At 37.5% G+C, this 27604-nt stretch overlaps 2 protein-coding genes across 3 annotated transcripts in view; one reads left to right on the plus strand and one right to left on the minus strand.

Moving 5' to 3' along the window:
* Positions 1 to 2394, minus strand: part of LRRTM3 (leucine rich repeat transmembrane neuronal 3) — a 206298-nt gene extending 203904 nt beyond the window's left edge. Inside the window, exon 1 of the mRNA XM_040242249.1 lies at positions 56 to 2394. Coding sequence (XP_040098183.1) covers positions 56 to 59 — 4 coding nt within the window. The 5' untranslated portion in view covers positions 60 to 2394. The remainder of the gene's footprint in view (positions 1 to 55) is intronic.
* The window catches only part of CTNNA3 (catenin alpha 3), a 1846273-nt gene that overhangs the window by 779297 nt on the left and 1039372 nt on the right, over positions 1 to 27604 (plus strand). The window lies entirely within an intron of this gene.

Below are 27604 nucleotides of genomic sequence, written 5' to 3' on the forward strand. Positions count from 1 at the left end.
TTTTTCTGTTTTTATTTTTTTTTAAGAAGAAAAGAAGAAAAATGACAAAACATACCCATCCTTTGTATTGTTCAAAGGTCGTCCTTAGGTCTTTTGCTTTGGCTTAGGGGGCCACTTGCATGACAGCCCCTGTCAGCTGCACTGTAGTGAGTCAGGGCTCGCTGACACCCAGGAAGAAAAATTGGACCCCTTGGGAGATGGACCGATTTTGGAACATTATTCTTTGCCAGCCACGCAGAACACTCCAAGAACAAATAAATCCCAACACCGCATTCGCAGCAAAACATCAAAATCTTCCTAGGTAATAGGATCTTCATGGATATTACGTTTTTGCATCTTTACAGTTTTTTTTTGGTGGGGGGAGGTGGTGTAAAAAAAAAAAAAAAAAAGCTTGCTTCTACAATTTCTTCTTATCAGAAAGCAAGATGTATTCCTTCAGGCAACATGAAGCTACCTGAGCTGCCACATCTGTATTCCATAGCCCAGCATTTCTGGTGGCGAGCACCCAGTTCAGCCACAGAGCTGCGTTGGAGCCCAGAAGGCAGGAGAGCCCCGTATCGCGCACACGCTCAGCTCACTTCTGCAGACTGTCATTCTGAAAGCTGCTCAGACTGTTGCTTTGGTTTCAGTGAATGCAGTCTTATGTAAAGCTGCCCCCAGTGGTGAAGAACATTATGGGCATGTGCAGAAATGTCTCTCTTTTATCTTGCAAATGAGCAGGCTCTCTGCTGGAAAATGAATGATTCTTTTGGGTGGCTCAATAGGAACTGAATGGTCACCGTAATCAATAACTAGCAACATTTTCTGTAATTTCCAAGTCTTGTTTTACAATTTGGCAACGTCTTTATTGTCTGCATCCACTTAATCGCTAAACATGTGCTGCCCAGAGTTTTTCTGGAGCTTGACATGAAGTTCACAGACTGAATGTCAATTTTTCTTAACCTCAACGTAGGCTTGGAACTAAAATTTATAAAATGAATTATTGAGCTTTTCACAGAGAAGCATTAACTGCCTGCCATTTGACCTCTTGGAGTCACGGTGATTATATTATACAAGATGTCTCAGGATGCTAGCACAGGTACATTTTGGAACAGAGAGGATAACTAATGACAGACAAAAACAACAAACCAATAACCTTTCTGGTTTTCCCACAAAAAATGTAATTAATTGTTTATGACTTGGTTTGTTGTTTTTGTTGCTGTCATTTTATCTTTTTTTTAGTTAGAAGAGAAATAAGCCATGTTTAGCGTGAGTAGAAGAATCAAGAGAGCATTTGGTTCAGTTTGTTGATGCTGCTGGTATTTATTACACTACTATTTATTGAGCCATTTCTAAGATAGCGTTTCAATGGGCTATCTTATTCTATCTGTAAACAATATTATGATGTAGATCCCATATACCTTTCATTTTAAAGATGAGGAGACTGAGACTGGGAAAGGTACCTTGCTCAAGGTCATATGATAAGTGGTAGGATTGAGATTCAGAACCATATCTCTCTTACACTTGAACCTCTAACCACTAGATGATCCTGTTTGAACAGCATTGTTATCGTCACTTTAAAATGAGTCAAATGAAAATTAGCTTGACTAAGTCATTTTGGCAAAGAAGCTGTAATAAAATAAAATTCTTGATTTCTACAACAGGTTTGCATAAACTTCTTTGATAGGCGTCTTCTAATAAGTATTCTAAAAACTAAAGGGGAAAGGCTTAGTCTAGTGATTAAGAGGATGAATTTTTGCACCTAGCTTCAAATCCTGACTGTATTTTATCAGCTCTGTAACGTTGACTATGTTTATCATCTTCTCTATGCATTAGTTTTGTCTTCTACAAAATGGGCATCAAAACAAAATTCCATTTAATAGAGAGTTTGAGAATTAGGTCATCTCCATATCTGTAGAGTATGGAGATGACATAATCTTAGACTAGTATGTGGCACTTAATAAGCCTGTGTTAACTGTTATTTGAATAATATCAACTTTTCTATACTTGCTGATATTGCATGTTATTTAGTATTGAATAGTGACTGTCATGACTGTCATTAACTCACAAAGAACTATTTCACTGAATATTTTTTATATTGTTTATAATGGGTTTCTGAGATGCTCTCAGTCTTGCCTTCTTTGATGAGAAGTGTTCATAAATCTCCGTGGACCCTGTGGGAGAGGGAGAGGGTGGGATGATTTGCGAGAATAGCATTGAAACATGTATAAAATCATATAAGAACGAATCGCCAGTCTAGGTTCGATGCAGGATACAGGATGCTTGGGGCTGGTGCACTGGGATGACCCAGAGAGATGGGGAGGGAAGTGGGAGGGGGATCCAGGATTGGGAACATATGTACACCCATGGCAGATTCATGTTGATGTATGGCAAAACCAATACAGTATTGTAAAGTAAAATAAAGTAAAAAAAAAAATGTAAAAAAAAATGAATATTTAAAGTGGACCGTAACTCATAATTAATGTTTGATTTTCTTCAACAGAGCAGAATATTGTAACATCTGCCTCACAGAGAAGAGAAAACCATTTTGTTTAAAAATAAATGGTAATTTAATTTTTCTTTTTAAGTTTTCCTTGCTAGTCTTTGTTAGGTGAATTGACTGTGGAAAATCATGGATAGCTTTCATATTTTCAAAGGATGAGAGGCTCGGTAACAGTCATGCTAAACAAAAGGGGCCCCCTAGGTACAGTCAGATTTCTCATAGAAGATGCCATTAATAGGACAGTATGTACAGGCTAAGTCATGTCTGACTCTTTGTGACTCTATGGACTGTAGCCCGCCAGGATCCTCTGTCCACAGGATTCTCCAGGAGTGAGTTGATATGCCTTCCTCCAGGGCATCTTAATGACCCAGGGATTGAACGTGTGTCTCTTATGTCTCCTGCATTGACAAGCAGATTCTTTATCACAGGTGCCACTTGGGAAGTGTTTCCTCCCAAATTATTATGCTATTAATTTACATAAAGCCCACCAGAGAGCTTGTTAAAAAGGTAAATTTCCCAATCCCTCCCCCAAGATTTTGATTCAAGGAGACAGAAGAGCTACATTTATCAGCAGACTCTGATGGACAGCTAGGTTTAAGAAACACACTGTAAAGAATAAATAAAAATAATAAATTTTCTCCTAGTAGGAAGAGAGGACATAAAACTATGATATTGTGATATAAGTTCTGTGAGGACAAAAATAAAGTTTTATCTGCTTTGGTTTTCCTAAAAACTGCTGTAGCACTTGGCACATTTTAGATGCTCAATAAATATTTACTGAACAGACACATTTTTATGAGGGTCAGAAGTACATTTGATGGAGGATAAACTGGTTATATTATGCTAGTCTTGTATACATAGGATTGATCTCTGCAAAATTCCTCTGCCAGTGAGATTGTGAGATTGGGTACAATTTTGGAGAAAGTGTTCTTTTCTTTAAAAATGTGTGTGAAAAGGCAAGAAATTGGGAAGTGGAAATACTCAGATGGTCAGTATGTGATCTTCACTTTTTGTGTAGACATCTCTAGTCTTTCTAGTTAAACTGTACATTTTTTGAGAATAGTAAATATAGGTTTGAATATTCCCTTTGGCATTTTATACCTTTTATCATCTAACATCCCAAATAGGGCTTGACAATTTGTATCTATTAAAAAAGACTAAAGAGAATACTATTTATAACTCCTCTGTCATCCCTGGTGCTTGAAGGACTCAGATTTTTCTCTTCACCATCCCTGCTTCTCTTTGGGAAGTAATCATTGCCATGTCTATTTTCCCAACAGCTGCAGAAGGCTGCTCTCAGATGACTGGAGGCCCCAACAACTTTATGTTTTTATTCTTCTTTCATTCTATGACAGAAGCACAGATGAGCCCACTGAGAATGTAGTTTGCTTACTTTGCTTTTCCTGGAATAAATCTTGGATCAATATGGTGAATAACATTTGCTGTCTGTTACACACTGTGCCATTAGCAGACATTTTTATGGTATCTTGGCTTCTGATCTTGCCTTGCTCCATAGTTCTGACTTTACAGTCACCTTTTGGATCTCAAAGTTGATTTTTCCTATTAATGCTGACTATTGATCTCTTCTTCAACAGTAATCAGTAGCCATTCTTGGACTGGGTCTAACTCCAGGTTCTCTGGGTGCCTCCTACTTTGGCACTAATCTTTAAGCCAGTATTACCACCAGGTCTATCCCGGTTCATGGTAATGAAATGCTTGAAGAGGGAAGACCATCCATGAGGCTGGTAGAGAAATCCAAAAATAAAGTAGTGCAGTGCTAACCCAGACTAAAAACTTGAGGCTATAGAAATCACTCCAAAGACATAGTATCTCAAAAGAAAAACCTTATATTCCAAAAGATTTTAGTAATTTGCTGGTTACTTTTTAAAGTTTATTCTCCTTCTACTTGTTGACTACTGCAAGATGATCATTTCTTATTTGCCTTTCAAAATAAGCAAAATTATACTACATTATGTATTTAGCAAATTCATTTGCATTTAAAACCATGTACAGAGCGAACTATAAACTACCTGACAAATTAAAGTTCCCCAATGAATCTGGGGCCTTAATGATTTATATACTTATGGAATATAGTGTCATGTATCTAAAGACTTTTTTATTGCACTTATAGTACTTCAAAAAGCTTAACATATTTTGTTTAAATTGGGCAAATAAATCCAATCTCAGTCATATAATGCCAGATTTCAGTCTAATATGAAACTGAATTGCCAAATATAAACTTAGAAAATCAATTTAAAGTGGATATTGTGCTTGTGCTGCTGTGCTCAGTCATATCTGACTCTGCAACCCCAAGGACTGTAGCCCACCGGGCTCCTCTGTCCATGAAATCTTCCCAGGCAAGAATAACTGCAGGTGGCTGCCATTTCCTCCTCCAGGAGATCTTTCCGACCCAGGGATCAGACCCACGTCTCTTGGGTCTTCTGCATCGGTAGGTTGGCTAGCGCCTCCTGAGAAGCCCAAAGTGGATATATTGATGTCTTAACAATGGGTTGGTCTCAGAGATTACATTTATTTAACAGTTTGGGTAACCACTATGTCCTAGACACTGTTCCAGACACTTAGAGTACATTAGTGTACAAAGCAGATATCTAAGCTTACATTCTGAAGGAGTAAGATGAACAATAAAAATTAAATAAATAATAAAAGTAGTATATTACTGGGCTTCCTTGGTAGCTCAGTGGTAAATAATCCACCTGCCGATGCAGGAGACACATGTTCAGTCCCTGGGTTGGGACGATCCCCTGGAGAAGGAAATGGCAATGCACTCCAGTGTTCTTGCCTGGAAAATCCCAAGGACAGAGGAGCCTGGTGGGTTATAGTTCATGGGGTCTCAAAGAGTTGGACATGACTTAGTGAGTAAACAACAACAATTATAGGAAAAAGAAAAGTAAAAAAGCCAGTGAAGATTAGAAGTGGAAGGGATGAGGTGGATTTCAGGTGAAATAGGATGGTTAGGCCGACTAAGAAAGTGGCTTGAGTAAGCCTTGAAGAAGATGAGGTTTTTAATCTTAAATATATACATGGGGAGTGGCCAGTGCAAAGGCACTCAGGTGGGAGCAGATAATGTGTTCAATGAATAGCAGAGTCTAATCAGTCTAGAGTGTAGAGAGCATGGGAGAAAATAACTGGAGATGAAGTCAGAGAGGAAATAGACTGTAAAGGGACAAGAGTAAAATCAGGGAAGCCAGCAGGGAGGATATTATACCAATCAGGAGAGAGACGATGGTGACTTGGACCAGGATGGTATTGTTACAGAGGGTGTGTGTGGTGTTTGGCTGCTTGCAGCCCGAAAGCCTATAAAGAGGCCAGATTGGTGGAAAGGAAATTTGCTTTATTTCAGATGCTGGCAACTGGATGGGAGAGTGGTGGACATCTGTCCAAAGGCCAACTCCCCCCACACATGCCCAGTGACAAGCAGAGGGTGAGACCTTTTATAGGTGGATGAGGGGAGCTACATGCAAAAACAGCACAGTCATCTCTAACAGTCATCTTCAAACTGGTCACCATTGGTCTGACCAGCATCATTTTGGTTGTTTTCAGTTCAGTCATCTTCAGTTCCAGGGTCCATTTTTTCCCATTTCTTTGCGGCCAGTTCTTGGAATTGTGGCAGCTCATGTCCTGGGTACAGTCTGGTCATCTTGTAGTTAACTTCTCCACCTGGTGTTCTAGTAATCTATAAGATAGCTCATAGGATATGGCTTAGAATATTATCTATAGCCTTTGAGAAAGAACTAAAGTGAAGTGAAGTGGCTCAGTCGTGTCTGACTCTTTGTGACCCCATATACTGTAGCCTACCGGGGTTCTCCATCCATGGGATTTTCCAGGCAAGAACACTGGAGTGGGTTGCCATTTCCTTCTCCAGGGGAACTTCCCAACCCAGGGATCAAACCCAGGTCTCCCGCATTGTAGGCAGACGCTTTACCATCTGAGCCACCAGGAAACCACAATGCTTAATGACTACATTATTATTATTTAGTCTCCTTTGTGGAGAAGGCAATGGCAACCCACTCCTGTTCTTGCCTGGAGAATCCCAGGGACGGGGGAGCCTGGTGGGCTGCCGTCTACAGGGTTGCACAGAGTCGGACGCGACTGAAGTGATTTAGCAGCAGCAGTCTCCTTTGACTTTTTTTCTTTGTATCTGCATTTCTCACTTCTCTGATTAATTCTTTGACTAAAGTTTTCCACAGATAAAAGGCAGGCAGAGGACATAGTAGGGGAGCAGGGACGATAGGATCCTGCTCTGATTCAGTATCAATGAAAGTGGTGAGGATTGGTTAGATCCTAGACTTGTGTTTAGGTAAAACCAGTGGAGATTTCTAATGGATTAGAAATTGAGGTATGGAATAAATAGAGAAATTAAAGATGACTTTAATTTTATGGGCTGAGCAATCAGAGGGATGGTAAAGCCATCAACTGCTTCTATAGGTCAAGTTTGGGGAATAACATCAAGAGTTCAACTCATTTGAATTATGTTTGAATTTGGCCGTCATTTTTTGTCAGACTTTAATTTTTGCAGCTTGTTCTTGATATTAGGCCTCAAAACACCATGATGTATTTTGCAATATTTTATAAAATGATTAGCAAAATTAGGCACTAAACAATAGCAATATGAATTTCTATTTAGATGTCCTAGACAGTCGTAGCATCCTTGCAAATGGTCTTGGAGGGCATGGAACCAAAAGCTTTGATGAAAATTAAAAATTATATAAAGACCAGATATGATAGCATTTGGACTTAAAGTTCTGGAAAATAAATTTGGTGAATCTGAAAGGTTTTTCTAAAATAATTTAGAGAATGACATATGCTTTTTATTACATATGCCAGTTGACATTTGGAATCTGGAATTGATTCTGGCCAGTCTTCTTAGGGTCTCAGTTTGCTTTATCTACAAAATAGTACTCATAAACCTGTGCTATGTCAGGATCTTATATATATATATATATGTATATTTTACTTTATAAATAAATCAGATGGATAATAAAAAAATAAATCCTGTCTGATACTGAAAAAAACAAACAAACTGTGCTATGAATCTCTAAAGTTTTTATTTAGGATCAAGTTCCATAATTTACATGTAAATACATTGTAGACTCTAAAGTGCTATAAAATATTTCTGAAATCTGAGTACCTATGAGAAAATTAATTTTTCTTTGAGTTTCATCTAGGTTCTCTGTTCATCACATACAGTGAAACAAATGTGTATTTAGGGTCACCAACATGACCAAGGGCTTTCCAGGCGGTGCTAGTGGTATAGAACTCACTTGCCAATGTGGGAGACATCAGAGACATGGGTTCAATCCCTGGATGGGGAAGATCCCCTGGAGGAGGGCACAGCAACCCACTCCAGTATTCTTGCTTGGAGAATCCCCATGGACAGAGGAGCCTGGGGGGCTACAGCCCATATAGTCACCAAGAATCGGATATGACTAAAGCAACTTAGCACACACGTAATGTGACCAAGAGCTGAGTCAGAATTTACCAATATTATAAAAAATCCTCAGTATTCCCTTTCTACTATGATTTTTAATACCATATCCTTTTAATATACAGCATTCATCAATGACATTCTGTGTTCTAACTCATAAAGTGCTTTCACCAATAAGTGCATGTAATCTAGATGTTTCAAAGAGCTTCATGTTTTTGACTTGGTCACCAAATCATGTAATAAGATGGCCAAAATGCTAACATAGATCCTTCCAGCTATGAAAATTGTATTTTCTTCATTTCTAGTTGGTAGAATACTCATATGCATTTGTACATTTATAATTATATTCTGCTCATCCATCGAGGTATTAACATGTCTCTGAAATATCCTTGGTTTCCATCTGCTTGCTTCAAGGGCTCCATTAAAAACCATGTCTGGTCACATATGGTGATGAGTAGATATCGCTGACTTAGATAAATGGATGAAGAAATTTCCAGGTCTGATCGTTAAAATGGTTTCTCAGTGTTTTTTTTGGAAAGAGGCAAATCAAGTGAATGAGACCTGCAAAAGTATGTAACATATCTGCCTATCCCTCACTTAAAGATACATTTATGCTACAGCATCAATCCATACTCTCAGGTCTTATTGCATTACTTACTGTTTGAACAGAAGTAGTGCTAAAGATAAAACTGAGGATAGAGACAAATAACAAATTCTTAGAGTGCAACAATTATTGGTTAACTTCTGAAGTTGAAAGACTACATGTGTATATTAGTCCCTCAGTCATGTTCGACTCTTTGTGACCTCTGGACTGCAGCCGCCAGGGTCCTTTGTCTATGGGATTCTCCAGGCAAGAACACTGGAGTGGGTAGCCATTCCTTTCTCCTGGGGAATCTTCCCAACCCAGGAATCGAACCCTGGTCTCCTCCATTGCAGGCAGATTCTTTACCATCTGAGCCACCAGGGAAGACTTCTGAAGATGAAAAGACTACATGAATTTAAGGATACAGTTGTTACTATTTTTTAGTGGATATTTCAAAACATACACAATATAGAGAGGATAGTATAATAAACATTAACAGTTATCAATATTTTATTAACTGTGTTCCATCTATCCCCATCTCCCTTCATACATACCCCCATGTTCACACTTTTCTTTTTTCTTTCTGGAGTGTTTTAAAAAGCAAAGCTCAGAAATCATGTCATTTTGCAGTATGTAATTCTAACCAGTAAAGATTTTTAATTTAACCGTCTAGTATTACTATACCTAACATATTTAACAGTAAGTTCTTAAAGTTGGTTTGTGTTCAAGATGTAAGTAAAGCTCAAGTACTGCATTTTGTTTTCGTGTTTCTTTTTTATTTATTTTTTTGTTTTCCTGTTTCTTAAGTTGCTTTAATTTTTTAATGTTGTAGATTTATTGGGAGGTACCAGGTCATTTGGACTGTAGCTTGTTCCATGTTTTATATTAAATTGCTTGCTTTCCCTATGTCATTTAACTTGTAAGGAGTAAGTTTTAATGACATACATGTTGAGCAAGAGTCCACTCAACTAATTAAAGCAGGACATCCAGCCCCAAATTGATATTTGGGGTATTTATTTACTCTTGTTAGCAAATTTAACACTTGCAGAATTTAGGAATATATGAGGCTTAGAACTTGATGGAAAATATGTATTTCTATTTTGTGGGAATTCAGTAATTGATCAAATCGCAACTTTGATGAAAATTAATATTAAGGTATCATGAGTTTGAGTTGGTTTACCATTCATATTTACTAGTATTTCTGTCCTCAACTTTTTACTATACTTGCCTTTTTGTTGATAGTTATGAAAAACAGATATTTGATATTGTTCCTTGCTAAATAAACCTGCTAATGTTTGCATTAATATTGGGATAGTCTTCTAAAGGAGGCTCAAAAAGTTACTTTCAAGAGAGCAGTTAACAAATTCAATTATAGTCATTTTTATTGAGAGAAATCAGTTTTCTAGCTTTTCATTTGGAACAAATTCCATGAAGGAACATGTGGCACCAGAGCTACAGTGTAAAATTTATGGCATACATATATTCCCAAACTTCTTATAATTTCTCACAATAAAGCAAAGATGTTTTAGAGTAACTATAAAAGTCTCTGAACCAAATTTTCACCTTAATACTTGATGCTTTACTTTGCATGTACTTATGGCTGTGCTTTGAATATCAAGTCAATACTGTTTAAATGATATAATAATAAACATTTTGCTATTTTTGCTTTAGGTATATTCTGATGTATAAGTTTTTTTTTTTTTCCTTAAGAAAATGTTCTGTCTTAGTCCATGTGGGCTACTCTAACAGAAAATGATAGATTGGTGGCTTATAAATAACAGAAATGTATTTCTCACAGTTCTGGAGGCTGGGAACTCTATGATCAAGAGGTGTTCAGATTCCATGTCTGGTGAGGGCCTGCCTCCTGGTCCACAGATTGCCATCTTCTCTCTGAAACTTCACATAGCTTAAGAGGCAAGGGCTCTTATGGACCTCTTTGATAGGGGCACTAATCCCATTCAGGGCTTCCCAGGTGGCTCTAGTAAAGAATTCGCCTGCCAATGCAGGAGCCTCGGGAGTTGCAGTTTTGATCCCTGGGTCAGGAAGATCCCTTGGAAAAGGAAATGGCAGCTTACTCCAGTATTCTTGCCTGGGAAATCCCATGGACAGAGAAGCCTTGAGGGTTGCAGTCCATGGGGTCACAAGAGTCAAACAGGACTAAGCACATAAGCAGGAATCCCATTTACTTAATCACCTCCCAAAAGTTCCACCTCCAAATACCATCACTTTGGGGATTAGGTTTCAACTTGTGATTTGGTGGAGGTAGAACACATACATTTTTGCACAATAGTCGATTTTCTATTGTACTTTTAAAGCATTATGTATAATATTTTCAACAGGTACACTAGTGTATTTTAAAATTTGCCTTCCTGACAAATATATCAGCATTAAGAATTAAATCCCCAAGCCACCAGGTAGAGAAAGGTAATAGAAACCTGAATTTAGATGAAAGGCATCTATTTCATTGGTTCTGTTTTGTTTCTGAAACAATATCTAATTTAAAAAAATTGCTGGAGACCTAAGAGATGTTAAAACATCTGATAGAAAAGAAATTCTGCAAAAAAAAAAAAAAAAAAAGGAAAGAAATTCTGTGTAAGTTGGCAGTGTAGTAACAGAGAATAGGAGCCGTGGGTCTTTATATCACACGAATATGTTACAGTCTATTTGGGGACTCTCTTGAACTAGGCTAGAGAACCCTTCTCTGTACTGTAAATGCTTAATCCTGATTGAAATGTACTTCTCTTAAGAGTGTGGGGAATGCTTAGAAATCTCCTGTGGCTCGCAGCAGAGCCCCCATGTGGCAAACTTGTGATTTAGGCAGAGGCTGACTGAGTCCCTGGAAGCAAATGCCATGCTTCTCTCATAAAAATAACATTTCTTTATCTGGTGCTGGGGATGCAAGAGTGAGTAAGACCAAGCAATCATTTACCATCAGAAGACTTGCTTTTTAGTTGGTGAGATAGTAAAATATAAACATTATAGACATACATTGCAATGTCAGCTGGGCTTCTCGAGTGGCAATAGTGGTAAAGAACCCGCCTGTCAATGCAGGAGACATAAGAGACTTGGGTTCGATCCCTGGATGGGGAAGATCCCCTGGAGTAGGTAATGACAACCTGCTCCAGTGTTCTTGCCTGGAGAAATCCATGGACGGGGGAGCCTGTCAGGCTACTGTCCATAAGGTCACTGAGTCAGATATGACTGAAGTGACTTAGCATGTACACACATACACACACACACACACACAGAAGGCAACTCAGGGGACTCTATGTCCCCTCAGATGTAATCTCCCTTTGGGATTTTCATCGATTACCATCAACACCTTTACAGTGTTGCGGCTCCTCCTTGGACACTTTAGCCCGAGTAGACATAGTCTCTTTTTGGAACAAGTGGCACAGGTGAAAGGTTAGATAATGTTTTAAGAATTTTGTTTTTAAATTAAGAAATTTAGGAGGTAACACAATGGGAACAGCCATAGCAACATGACTCATACAGGGAGACTTACACAGAGTGGCTTTCTGAGACCCAGTTTTCTGATTGGGGGTTGGTGTCAGGAATATTTGCTCCAACAGATGTGACCCCAACCCAGTCAAAGCCCGCTCAGGCCTCATCAGTCATATCTCATCCTTACAAAATAGGTCCACTGTTCAAACAGGAGTTTCACACATGCAAGAAAAAGAGAAGCCTTTCCCCCAAGTACCTCCTTGCCTCTCCCTCAGTGATTTTCTTTCATCTCCAATACTTGGTCCTCAGGTACCTATGGTGACCCAATTCTTTCATATATTTTCCCCACTTATTGACAAATGAATTATATGGTACTAGCTGATAAGGCTTATAGTATTAGCCTTCTCATTATGTGCTGCTCAGTCGTGTGTGATTCTTTGTGACTTCCTGGCCTGCAGCCCACCAGGCTCCTCTGTCCATGGGGATTCTCCAGGCATGAAATAGAGTGGGTTTCCATGCCCTCTACCAGGGAACCTTCCCAACCCAGGAATCAGACCCAGATCTCCCACATTTCAGGCAGATTATTTACCATCTATCTCATCTACCAGGGAAGCCCAAGAGTACTGAAATGTGTAGCCTGTCCTTTTCCAGGGGATCTTCCTGAAGGAGGAGTCAAACGGGGGTCTCTTGCATCGCAGGTGGATTCTTTACCAGCTGAGCTACCAGGGAAGCCCAGCCTTCCCAGTATACTTGAAATTTAATAGGTAGCTCTGAGAAGTGGAACATATTAAAGTATCAGGGAACTGAATTTTATGTACATAGTTTGAAAAGCAAATATAAGAAGAGATTTGTATTAAAAGTACCCATACTTGCTTTTCTTTCTCAGCTTCTCCACCAATTCCTTTTTTAGATTCAGTCACTTTATTTTAGCTATCATTTCCTTCTCATAGTATTTCTGAATTTTGTTGAGATTTCCATTTCTTACAATTGTAACTGAAGATGCAGTATCATCTTCTCTCTTACTTTCTTACTTCCTATGTTAACATAGTATTCAATAAATGGACAGTATTTAATTTAGGATGACTAGGTAAGCAATGCCACTGTTGGATTAAGTGGTATCCTCGGTTGTATTTCCATTCTCTTTCAACTTCTTATTTTTCTTAGAGTTAAGAATTTTCTCTATTCTCTCTTCCTCGAGACCCCCTAATTTGCTTAGTTTTGTCTGTTCCTAGAATTGGGAAAATAGTTGAAAAGATTTGTCGAGTGCTTAGTTTTTCCAAATAGTCATTTCAGATAATCCCTCTCCTCGGCAGCACTCCATTTTTGTCTTCCCCAATATCTAGTCATAGCTGTTAACCCAGCCTCCCCTTCACCATTCTCCAACTGTGATATCCCTGTTCTTGGATCCTATGTATTCCTTGTCTCATTTTGTTGAAACATATCCACTAGTAGATTCCTAAGAGGGAGCATGTGAAAAAAAATCATGTCTGAAATTTTTTAAAATTTACCTTTACTGATTAATAGGTTGGCTGCATACATAATTCATGGACATAATATTTATAATTAGAAACCACTTTCTCAGAATCTTTAAACCATTGCTCCACTGTCTTCTCACACCCACTCCTGCTGCTGAGAATCAGATGTTATTCATATTCCTATTCCTTTGTGTATAGTCTATTGTTTACTCTGGAAGCTTTTATGGAACATTATTTTCCTTGCTATTTGAAAATTAAGTAAGAATATATCTTTGTTGGGTCCTTTTTTCATCCATTGTACTGGTATTCAGTGGGTCTATAAATCTGGAGACTTGTGTCCTTCAGTTCTGTAAAATTATGTCTTCTTTTTAACTACCTCTCTACCCATTTTCTCTGTTCTCTCTGTTTCTCTCTCTCTGGAACTTTTATTGTGTAGATTTTGAACTTTTTGGATTGATACTTTGGTTTTTCTTTCCTATTTCCTATCTCTTTATCTTTTTGTCTTTGTTTCAGGTGATTTCTTCAGCTTTATGTTACATCATTTAACTTATGAGTTTATTAAAAATTTAGATTAGGTGTCGGCAAACGATGGCACAATTAAATCCAACAGTGATGCTACTGGGTCAGGGGTATAAATAAAGTTAAGTTTCTGTAAACAAACACATTCATGTTCATTCATTTATAGATGGTCTATGGATGCTTTCACCCTGCAATGACAGAGTTTAGGGACTGTTAAGTCCTGAAAGCTTACAATATTTACTATGAGTCCCTTTATAGAAAAAGTTTGCTGGTCCTCCTCCCTCTTCTCCCAATTTAGGTGATCATATTTGTTATCTCCAGGAGCTCTGTTTTGGTTCTCTTTTTTTTTCTCTTCTGAATATCATAATGTTTTATTCTATTTCAGTTCAGTTCAGTCGCTCAGTCGTGTCCGACTCTTTGTGACCCCATGAACTGCAGCACACCAGGCCTTTCTGTCCATCACCAATTCCTGGAGTTCACTCAAACTTATGTCCATCGAGTCGGTGATGCCATCCAGCCATCTCATCCTCTGTCATCCCCTTTTCCTCCTGCTCCCAATCCCTCCCAGCATCAGAGTCTTTTCCAATGAGTTAACTCTTTGCATGAGGTGGCCAAAGTATTGGAGTTTCAGCTTTAGCATCATTCCTTCCAATGAACACCCAGGACTGATCTCCTTTAGGATGGACTGGTTGGATCTCCTTGCAGTCCAAGGGACTCTCAAGAGTCTTCTCCAACACCACAGTTCAAAAGCATCAATTCTTTGGTGCTCAGCTTTCTTCACAGTCCAACTCTCACATCCATACATGACCACTGGAAAAACCATAGCCGTGACTAGACAGACCTTTGTTGGCAAAGTAATGTCTCTGCTTTTCAATATGCTATCTAGGTTGGTCATAACTTTTCTTCCAATTCTATTTAACATGTTTTATTCTACATCTCTTTTCATCCTGAGGATGTCACATGGAGTATGTTAGTAGTATGCAGCTTGCTGCAATGCCACTGTCCTCTGAGGTAACTTAATCAGTTCATTTCAGTCTATTTCATGATGGAAGCTTCAGTACATTTCAGTCTATTTCATGATGGAAGCTTTTCTTATATGTTAAGCTTCTTGTGTGTTCATTCAGACTAATGAGTGAGGGAGGCACTGAAAACCGAGAGAGGGTCCCCTGTGTGCAGGCAAGCTTTTGGCTCTGTACTTTGTGGTAGTAGGATTTAATGGTTGAGCTTCCCTGGTGGCTCAGACGGTAAAGCGTTTGCCCACAATGCAGGAGACCCGGGTTTGATCCCTGGGTCGGGAAGATCCCATGGAGAAGGAAATGGCAACCCACTCCAGTACTCTTGCCTGGAAAATTCCATGGACTGAGGAGCCTGATAGGCTACAGTCCATGGGGTCGCAAAGAGTCGGACATGACTGAGCAACTTCACTTTCACTTTTGCCTTTTTCATTGAGGAAGGTCCAAATGAATGATTATATAGATTTGTTTCATTCAGAGAAGACCCCCAACATCCTTCACTACAGCTGCAGGCTCCCAGGGTTCTAGGACAAAGCAGAAAATTTTATATTTTTATTTATTACAACTACTTGAAAATGTACACATTTTCAATATCTATAAATGTTTTTAATTTGCCTGAGCCCAACAATTTCTAGGGCTTCCCCGAATGGCTCAGTCCATACAGATTCCGTCTGTAATGCAGGGGACACAGAAGGCTTGGGTTCAATCCCTGGGTCGGGAAGATCCCCTGGAGGAGGAAACTGGCAACCCACTCCAGTATTCTTGCCCAAGAAACTCCATGGACAGAGGAGCCTGCTAGACTACAGTCCAAAGTGTTGCAAAGAGTCAGACATGACTGAGCAACTAAGCATGCACGCAGACAATGTTTCCTTAAAATAATGAGTTTATAATTTTATAATTAAATATAGATAATATTAATAGCATTTTATGTATGTTTTCTCAAGAAGCCAGCTATAGTCTGAACTGAAATATGGATTTGTATTCCCACTTTTTTTGTATAAAATTTTTGATTTCAGTTATTATTATCCCTTACACTTTAGAATGACTTTTCAAATTGAAAACTATATCAGTTCAGTTCGGTCACTTAATCATGTCCGACTCTCTGTGACCCCATGGACTGCAGCATGCTAGGCCTCCCTGTCCATCACCAACTCCCAGAGTTTACACAAACTCATCTCCTTTGAGTAGGTGACTCCATCCAACCGTCTCATCCTCTGTCATCCCCTTCTCTTCCTGCCTTCAATCTTTCTCAGCATCCGGGGCTTTTCCAATGAGTCAGCTGTTGGCATCAAGTGGCCAAAGTATTGGAGTTTCAGCTTCAACATCAGTCCTTCCAATGAACACCCAGGATTGATCTCCTTTAGGATGGACTGATTGGATCTCCTCACAGTCTAAGGGACTCTCAAGAGTCTTCTCCAACACCACAGTTCAAAAGCATCAATTCTTTGGCACTCAGGTTTCTTTCTTTTTTTTTTTTTTGTAATTTTTAAAAAATATAAATTTATTTACTTTAATTGGAGATTAATTAATTTACAATATTGTATTGGTTTTGCCATACATGAACATGAATATGCCACATGTTGCCTATCCAACTCTTACATCCATACATGACTACTGGAAAAACCATAGCCTTGACTAGATGGACCTTTGTTGGCAAAGTAATGTCTCTGCTTTTTAATATGTTATCTAGGTTGGTCATAACTTTTCTTCCAAAGAGTAAGCATCTTTTTATTTCATGGCTGCAGTCACAATCTGCAGTGATTTTGGATCCCCCCAAAATAAATTCTACCACTGTTTCCACTGTTTCTCCATCTATTTGCCATGAAGTGATGGGACTGGATACCATGACCTTTGTTTTCTGAATGTTGAGCTTTAAGCCAACTTTTTCACTCTCCTCTTTTGCTTTCATCAAGAGGCCCTTTAGTTCTTCTTCACTTTCTGCCATAAGGGTGGTGTCATCTGCATATCTGAGGTTATTGATATTTCTCCCAGCAATCTTGACTCCAGCTTGTGCTTCATCCAGCCCTGTGTTTCTCATGATATACTCTGCATATAAGTTAAATAAGCAGGGTAACAGCATACAGCTTTGATGTACTCCTTTTCCTATTTGGAACTAGTCTATTGTTCCATGTCCAGTTCTAACTGTTGCTTCCTGACCTGCATACAGATTTCTCAAGAGGCAGGCTTTTCAAATTTATTTTTGTGACTTCAGTAGTGAAAAAATTAGAAAAACTTAAACAATATGTAGGTATATGGTTTGTGGGCTGTGTGTATATTTTTTTATTACTAAGAATTAGAGCTTTAAAAGTAAATATAATATTTCAACTGTGAAAGTTCCTCAGTCATGTCTGACTTTTTGTGACCCCATGGACTATATAGTCCATGGAATTCTCCAGACCAGAATACTCGAGTGGGAAGCCTTTCCCTTCTCCAGGGGATATTCCCAACCCAGGGATTGAACCCAGGTATCCTGCATTGCAGGCAGATTCCTTACCAGCTGAGCCACAAGGAAAACCTTGACTTTAGCAAGTTGATATAATCCCCAGACAAGGTTTCTGCCATAAGCCATATGAGGTCACTCAGTCGTGTCCGACTCTTTGAGACCCCATGGACTGTAGCTTACCATGCTCCTCCCTCCATGGGATTCTCCAGACAAGAGTACTGGAGTGGGTTGCCATTTCCTTCTCCAGGGGATCTTCCTGACCCAGGGATTGAACCCGGGTCTCCCACACTCCAGGCAGATGCTTTAACCTCTGAGCCACCAGGGAAGTCCGGTCACCATGGAGCTGCAGATTAGGATACAGCTTTTGGTTCAACTTGTATATCTCTTTTGATAAACCACACAGACAAACACACCATAGAGGTAATGAAGTATAGCAGAAAATGTGCTTGCCAGGAGAACAAGGACTAGAGCTCCAAGCGTCCTTACCTTGTCCTGAAGAATCCTGGATGAGCCCCCAAGATGAAAGGTTGTCACTATGAGCCATGAAAGATGCTGGGATTCTTGGCCTCCAGAGGAGAGGAATTTGATCTGGGGTCAGTGATGAGGCTTGACCACTCAGAGCTTTTGTGTAATAAAGTTTTATTAAAGTATAAAAGAGAGAGAGAAAGCTTCTGACATAGACATCAGAAGGGGGCAGAAAGAATGAATCAATTAGGCAACCATTTATTTATGATCCAAGTTTGCAGTTTGTATCTCTGGGTAACAAAATGTGGGCTTCTATTCAAAAACTAGCAATAGGTATCACAGTCGTACAAATTATTGATTTAATTTATTGGCTGAGTTTGAGACCAGACTTCCTCTTAAAGGCAATGGTCTACATTGATTCTATCTTTTTTTCTTTACAGTATTTAGTTAAAATCATGAAAAGATTTTTGACTTGGTGCATGTTGGTTTCAAACTTGCTGTTTTCTTACAGTGATACTCTAGGTTTCTGCCTAGAGAAACCAAAACAATTAAACATGTCACCTCATGTATTGGTCACTAGTCCTAATTCTTAATCTATGAAGATTTTCTATGGATACTTTTAAAAGGCTTGAGAGGTTTTACATAATTTAAGTAGCTTATATGCTTTGCATTTTACACTTGGAAAATATTGCATTAATACCAAGTGATAATGATATAAAGGCTTAGAGAATCATAGAATTGGAAAGGATTTTGAGATTATTTTATTCAATAAACATTTTACATATCAGAAAACTGAAACCCAGAGAGATAAGGTAACTAGCTTTATTGACATATGATATGGGTATCAAAACTTTGTGTGGAACTCAGATCCTTTGACTCTAGTGTATTTTTTATACCATTCTGTCTTTTTAAAATCCAAACCAAAGTTTTTTTTTTTTTTAACCTTGTGAAAAACAATAGCACTAATAGATAACATTTTACTTGTTTTCATATAGATTTATCCAAACAACTAAAACTTAAAATTTGTTTTGTTAGAAGTGAAACAATAGGTCTTAAACTATTAGTTTCTTTTCCATTTAAAAAGCAATACATGTTTATTATAAAACATGAGGATCATGGTTTCACTGTCCAAAGTTTGACAATTATGCAAATTTTTTACTAACTTGAATTTAATGCATCACATTGGACAGAGAGGCCTGGCATGCTGCGGTTCATGGGGTCACAAAGAGTCAGACACAACTGAGCCACTAAACTGAACGGATTCTTTGAAGTGGATGAAACAAATATTTCAAATTCCTTCTATTGTTGGGAATTTAGTTTATAGAACAATCTTTATTGATGAATCACTCAGTTGAACTTCCCTTAAGTCACTGAAACGTATAAATTATTGGCTCCAAAAAGGAAAGAAATCACTGCCTTTCTAATACACAGTCTCTCTCCTATATGGCTGACATTATCTTTTAAATAGCAAGTTATCCCATGCCAAAGGACAAGATAAATAGAAAAGAATTATTACTTTCTTCTCCTAAGATTTGGTGAGTTTTCAGTGGAATGACCCAAAGGTAAGTCCAGAATGGTCTTACTGCTTCCCTAAAACACTACCACCAATCTGGTTGTGCTGTTGTTTTGCTTAAATCCATTGAGAAGCTCACTGTCACCTCTGGTTAAACATGACATACCTCATGACACATAAGGTTCTTCTGATTTGATTCTTTTTGTTAGATAAAGTCAAACAATCAGACATCAAGAAAAACAGGGACCTTACTGGAGAAGGAATTGTAGGTTCATTTTAGTGCCCTGCACTTTGCTGTTCTCCATTTGTCTTACTGTCCTGTATTCACCTCTGTTCTGCCTCAAAGCTCCAGTTTATTCGTGGTTTTTGCTTCCTGTAGAGTTTGCTTGCCACAACATCTTCAGTGCCTACACACTACCTCATGACTCAGCTTTACTTCATATCAGCTCATTCTTTCAAGACCTTTCAGCTTACAATTCTAGAGAAAGCAAGTCTGAAATGCCTTCTCATAGGCTGCTATCTGACTTCTGAGTTGGTTCTTGAATGAGGTGATCACCCTGAGTCTTATCAGATATGATGGAGGGTTGAGAGTCATGGTGAGTTCGGCTTATAATATTGGGCAGGTGCTTCAGATGGGGCCTATTGCAGGTATGAAGTATGGAGAATGAAACCTGACTTAAAGATCCTTTGCAATCTGGTCCAAAGCTACCCTTTTGTCATTATTTCCACTCGCTATGTGATATGCTATGCAGCCCACAATCCAGTCGCATCAAAATATTTATCATTCTCTGAACAAGCCATGTTCTATCATGGCGTACTTCACTGTTTACACTGTTCTTATACAAATATCCTCCCCACCCTCATTGTCCGTCAGGTGAAATTGTCTGTTAGATCAAATGTTGAATTCTCCATACAGCCTGTTCTAGGGATTTTGGTTGACTTCCTCATAAGCACTTTTGGGTTATATTACATATACATATGAAATACAAATACATTGTACTATATTTGTTTATATGTAAAATTTTCCAACAAAATAGCCTTTAAAGTCAGGGATGATGGAATATCATTCATCTTCAAATATCTACTATTGACACATAATGTGTATTCAATATGTGTTAGAAGAAAAGAAAAAAATCAAAGTGATTCAATGGGAGATACTCCTATCATAGTCAAGAGGCCCTGGAAGGAGGACTGTAGCTGACTCACAGGTTGCCCATGATACACTCAAGTATAAGGGCAATGTATGTACCAAGTATGATAAACGCTCAACTTTTGAGTCAATGAGCCAGAATACTGGTTTATTTTTCACCATTTGCAATCTCTATTCAACTAAAAAGTGTTGCAGATGGATTTTTATTGCTCCTTCATTCTCTTCCAACCTGAGAAATTTTACTCTGAGGGCACTTTCATTTGTGTCTGAAGGCAGTGTCCTTGTATTCACAGAAAAACAACTCCTTATTGGGGGTTGTTTGTCAACACGTGCAGGGGCAATCTGTGGACAAGCTTCTCATCTGGGTCTGTTTACTCCTCCGTTCCTTACCCGTAGTATGACCTCAGGGGGCATTTTTTGCCTTAAGTGGGCTTTCATTAGGGAGTTTACTGGAATATCTGTAACTTCCCAAAAGTGTGCCCAGGGTGTCAAGAAATCTAGCTTTAGAAGCCAGCTTGAAACCTGACCTAAAGGACTGGTTGTGATCTGGTCCTTATTTCTCTATTTTGTGTCAGTTCCCAGTTCTAGGTGTTGGAGGGAGAATTCAGAGGAAAGAAAAGTCATATTTCTATACTCACATTGCTTACAATCCAGAATGGCATAAAGATGAGACACTTGTTACAGTGTGGGTAGTGAGTGCTATCATGAAAAAAGACCAGGGTGCTATGTAATTTCATAGGATTGACAGCTATCCAGACCCAAATTGCAGAAGCAAAAATTTAATTCAGTTCTAGCTAAGAAAAATTATGGTGATAAAAGTGCATGCTTTTACAATAATTAACTATTAATACATCTAGCCAGAGCAGTATTCAGAACACTTCCTTATTTGTTTTGTAAATTCTCAGTTATATTCAGTAGAGATGGTTTGAAATTTAACCTAACCATGCAGTTTAACCTAGCTAGTATTCAGCAAGGCCAGTACTTCTTAGTGAACACCTGTAACATATTGGTCAGTGAAAAACCAGGTGAGTATTATTAGTCAGTATCTTTAAAATTCTACTTTAAGGCATCTTTGATAGCCTGTACCACCCTTTCATCCTAAACATTCTTTAAAAACAGATGAGGTGCCATGGTGACAGCTTGGATAAGACCCTTGTCCACAGATACTATAACTTGACTGAGACAAATGTGGACCTGTTGTCAGAAGTAATTGTGCCTGGCAGCTTGGATGCTGCAAAAAACTGGCATAGAGTCACATTGTCACCCCAGAGGCTTAAGGTTGAAGCAAAAGCACTTAAAGTCATTGTGAGAAGCAGTATACTGAAGTGAAAAGTTTTTATCTTACAATGCAAAATCAATATGGAATTCTGATCCAATTTTTTTTTTAGTCTTTTCCCGTGGGAAAATTAGGTGTCTTAGACAGTTTTGCCAAGTAGCCTGCCATGTGGTATGCACTAACTTCCTTTAGACTTTTCAATATCAGAATCAATTTGAGGCCATCAGATAGAGCTTTTAGCCAAGGCTTTCAAGCAGACAATTCCCACATGTGCTGTGTGTAGTGAAGCCAATATAATGCCTTCTGGAATAAAAACGTAACTGTTCTACAAAATAGATCCTTATGCTAAAACACACACACGCGCGTGCGTGCACACAACACACACAGGCCTTGTGTTTATGTTTTCAGATTAGTTTCAAGAATTTTAATGAATTTCTGAGTTTTTTACACGTCTACTTTGTAACAAAAGATAATCTGAGTTCATATTAATTTCATCTTATTTCATAAGCCTGGAAATAAGAATCAAGAAAGCCTTTTCTTAACTGATCTGATGGTAGTGGCACACATTTTAATATGTGTTAGGGATAGATATTCTCAACTATTAGATATTGATGGTGTTCTCTGAATTACAATTGGTGGTATGATCAGTTGAGAACTTCAATCTTGTACAAATTCATCAGATATATTAGTCTCAGAGTTCCCTATATGAGTTATATATGAGAGCTCCAACTTTGGCAGGAACATAATACAAGTTTCTGTTTGCATTATATGATAGAAAACCTCTCAGAATATGGATTTCAGGAAATAACTGCAACTTTCAGTTCAGTTCACAGCACATATAATGTACAAATTCTTTATATGTTCATTATGGATTATCCATCTGAGGTGTCTAAGAAATAGATTAGATTAGATTGAAAATTAGATATCAATTTGAAAAATTAGTAGGACCAGAAAAACAACATAGTAACCAGAAAAAATGAAAAATAAATATACAAAAATAGTTGTTTTCTTTTGTCTTCAAACAGATTATTGTTAGTAAAACAGAAGAAAACAACTAATAAAACAAAAATTCTTGCAAGCTACATATCATCTCTGACTTACCTTAGGCAACGTGCACAACCTACTAAGCGAACAGAAACAAAAGTGAAATGATATGAACAACAAAATGCTACTGAGGAACAGAAAGGATAAGGATAATAGGTTTCCAGATTGGAAGGCTCAACAGCCTGAATTTATCTGTGTATAAATTCAATGCTACAGGATCAAAACCACAGCAGGAATTTTTGTGTTCAATTCTGTGCTTTTAAAATATTTTTAGTTTTTAAGCATTCCAATTTGTAAATTTCCAAACAGACAAAAGTAGAGAGAATAAGGTAATGAACTTTACTGTACTTATCACCCATGTTCAGTGATCAACAATTATTATTAGCACATGACCAAGCTTTATTTATACATTATCCCCCTACCTTAGCACTCCACCGTAATGGACTATTTTGAAGCAAATCCCAGACATCACACAATTCACCTGTATGTAACTCTGAAAGATAAGGACTCTAAAAAAATTATTGCTATGATGCTATTATACTGTCTCATTTTAAAAAGTTAGTAAAAACTTGGTAACTTCCAATCAAATACCAGGCTTCCCTGGTGGCTCAGTGATAAAGAATCTCCCTGCCAATGCAGGAGATGCAAGTTCAGTCCCTAGGTCAGGAAGATCCATGCAGTTGGAAAGAGTTGAACACGACTTAGTGATTAAACAACAGCAATCAAATACTAGTCAGTATCAAATTCAATATATATTTAAATACACATACTCATGTATACATACATATATGGTTGGATTTTTACAATCAGAATCCAGACTAGACCTTCACTTTGTATGTTCATAATATAAATATAAAATTCCTTTAAATATAAACTTTCACCTCCATTTTCCCTTTATACTTTATTTGTTAAAGAAACTAGGTTATTTTCCTATAGAATTTGCCACATTCATGTATTTTTCTGAATGTTTCTCCATGATTCTCTTTAGAATTTCCTCTGATCCCTATTTCCTAGGCTGCATCTAGACATACAAATTTGATCAGATCCAGTTTTGATGTTTTGGCAATAACACTTCATTCAGAATGTTGGATCCCTCCCATTGTGCCACATTAGGAAATCCACAGTGCCTCTCTTTATTTTGGTGTTAAGATTGATCCATAGGTTTATATGTGGTTGGATTAGCTCATCCATTAAAAAGTGCCCTGTCAGTTGTTCACTGAATGGTTTAGTTTTCACTGGTAATTATTATATAAGTCTATTTTTTCAACAAGTATTGCAATATAGTAAGAGACTATCATTCCTTTTTCATTTAATAACTGAAATTCTTATCTAGAAAATAACCTTACTTCATCAAGTGTTTATGTTGAGGCACAATTTGTATAGGAAAGCAGAAAAATACTTGATTCTTTTGCTTTAATTATAAGTTTTCAGAATAATAGTTTGATTCTCTAAAATTCTCTGGAGATGACTCTTAAATTGTTATTTGTCATTGTAACCTTATGGATCTTATCATATTTGACAGTTTTTAATTCATTGCTGTTATTGTTTTTTGTTGTTTAACTTATCCCATTTTTGCTAATAAGAACCTCTTTAATTTTGCCTCCAAGTCCTTTTGAAATGATCCCAATAGTTACTGATATATTCTCACTTTCTGGTAGGCCAAGCAGTCCCAGACTCTTCTCTTATATTTTCAGCTCAGACCAGGAAACAGCCATATCACTAAGGCATCTCAGTTCCTTTTGCGGGAAGTGAGGTTCATAGCCTGCAATCTGGATAATGAGGAAGCTCACAGCTCGTCAACTGACAACTAATTCTAGGCCTTTTTGATAGCAAGATTTTAAGAGAAATATTTTGTTTATATTGATATCTCATACTTGCCATATTTCCAATTCAAATTTTGGATTATAAGTTTTTATTTGTTAAGTATTTTATTTCATATGTTTATTTCTTATTTCTTAAAATGAGTTTAGTTCCATAAGATTGTACATATACAATAATTTAACAGCAATATTAATAATATAATTAGTTAAAACAACTGAAGATTTCTTTGCAATTGTTATTGTCATTAGGATATACTTGCCAGGCATATATAATCAACTTATTGGTTTATGCCACTTAAAATAATTTGCATATGGTTAAGCAACCAGTTCATACAGTTATATTCCCTTGTTTCATTTTGCCTTTGGTTTCTATGGATTATTTTTTTAGTTTGAATTAGTTGTTTTAAAGATTATTTAAAACATTATTACATCCCTAAAGTTAAAACTTCAAAGTAAGGCACATTCAGAGAACTTTAGCTTATTTACCTTGTCCTTTTTCCCTGGATGTCACCATTTTTATTCATTTTTGTTTTTTTTTTAAATATTATAGATACATCTGTATATGAATTCCTATCCCTCTTTTCTTTGATAAAAGTTAACACTTTACATGATTAAACATCTTGCTCCTTTTCACTGAAAAAATACATCCTTAAAGTACTCAGTAGAATTCCTAACTATTTTTACAAAAAGCAGACATTTTAAACATGGGGCCAGGAACCAGGGTAGGTAATCACATTCAGTCAACCAACTTTTAATGAGAGATTAATAGAAGTATGTGTAATAGTCTTGTGATAATAAGATTAATAAGCCACAGATTCTATAATAATTAACAGAGAGAGATACTTAACTAACAATTACTCTGCAGTGGTAAGTGCTGATGGAAGTGTACAGGAGTGCTGCCAGAGGAACCCATGGGAGAGACACCAAAACCAGAGAGGCCTTGAGCTGAGTCCTCAAGAGTGGGTGGGAGTTGGCCAGCATGAAGGTAGAGTCTACAGGAGGGCTCAGGTAGAGGGAGAAGCAGACATGGATTCCCATGGACTGGGGGATGATAACATGGACCTAGAGAGATGAGACTACAGAACCAGGTGGGGAAAGTTCTGATCAGTGGAGTCCGTGTACTCTGAGCCATGGGGTCTGGATGTGGCCTTGAAGATTCTGGAAGTAGGCCAGAAAGCACAGGACTGTAACATGAAGCTGTTGATGCAGGAGTTATATTTTAGAAAGACAACCCTTCACTCAGTTGTTTATCAGTTGTATTTAAGAAATGATTTATGATCCATGTTACTATCAAACATGTTCTTTAATATCAGAACATAACCTATTGGATATGCTACAAAATCTGTATGAGAAAAAAAAAACCCTAAAAGAATATCATTAATAAAATCAACCAGCCAGTCAACTAACCAACCAAACTGTGACCAAGTACCTACCATCTGGCCAAACTCCCTCCAAACCCCCACCTCCGCAACTTGTTATGTAATCTAAGTAAGTATTGAAGTTTCAAAGAAACAAACATATGCGATGTGTTGTTTCATAGGACCCTTAATATATATATATATATATATATATATTTTTTTTTTCTTCCAGGATTCTTGCCTGGAGAATCCCATGGGGGTCTCAAAAAAATTGGACATGACTTAGTGACTAAACAACATATCTATCTATCTATCTATCTATACACACATACATACTATAGTCATAGTCATTCAGAGCTTGAAGGCAGGATATATTCAGTGGTAAAGTACCTGAAAGTCATGGCACTCTTTATGATGCATCATGAAGTATTTAAATTTAAAAATAAAATTTAAAAAATTTTAAATTAAAAAAATTTAAAAATCTTATGCTAAACTAGTTGCTACTGTTACGGTTTATGTCAGTGTTGAGGCAGGCTCTGTTCTAGGTTTTTATATGTAGTGCATCCATTAATCTTCATGACTTTATTATAAGGAAACACTTGTGCTATCCCCACTTTATTGATGAGGAAATTCAGGTACAAAGAGATGAAGTGACTTTACCAGGATTTAAAAGTAGTAAACAGGCAGGGTTGGGTTCACATTACACAGTCTGACTCCAGACTCCAGAGTTGATGGTATCAATGATTATATTATACTGCCTCCTTTTGGGGAATATAGATAAAAGAAAGAAGCCAAAGGAAATAACACAGTCGAAGGAAATATATGAAAGAACACTTTATTTTAAAAATTTCTAGAAATTAATTTTCCCAACTTAGTTAACAAATCTTAGTGATTTTAGTGATAATACATTTTGATCTACCTCACCAAAAAAATGTGAATATTCTTTAGGGTTGTGACAGAAAGTCTGTGGCTACCCAACGCTTGACAGATGAGATGCCTGAAGTCTTGCAAGAGGTATCTGGTTGATGACAAGTAAAAGCACAGTTCATGCCTCCTGTATCACACAGTAAAGTGTGAGATTTGGAACAGAGCTTTAAGGGCATTTTAGACCCAAATAGTCATCGGTCACTCAGATCATATTTAATACTAGACCCTTCTAAGCCCCAAAGAGAAAGAGGGAATTGAGGCTGAATTTGTTTCTAATGGTGCACTACCATCCACACTTCCAAACAGGTCATTCTCACTTATTTTTATCTGTCACTTTTCCCTCTTTCCCTGTCTAGCTTTCAAAGATGGCACAATTATACAGAAATGTGGCTAGTCAATGGACCACTTCTACATTTCTTGTGAATTTCTTCAATATTTACCAAAGCTCCGATCATTTTTCTAATCTTAATATTAGTGAATAGTCTATGTATACACATAAAGTACAGTTTGCAAAGATCTACATCAAGGGAAACAAGGCTTTTTTATTTGATGCCACAGTTAATTGACTTCAATTACATATGTAAACCAGGAACTGCTGAATCCTGTATCTTTCCTTTCTTTGTTGAGCCTGTTGTGCTTTAAAGAA

Source organism: Oryx dammah, unplaced genomic scaffold (genome assembly GCF_014754425.2).
Source record: "Oryx dammah isolate SB20612 unplaced genomic scaffold, SCBI_Odam_1.1 HiC_scaffold_6, whole genome shotgun sequence".
Classification (NCBI taxonomy): Eukaryota; Metazoa; Chordata; class Mammalia; order Artiodactyla; family Bovidae; genus Oryx; species Oryx dammah.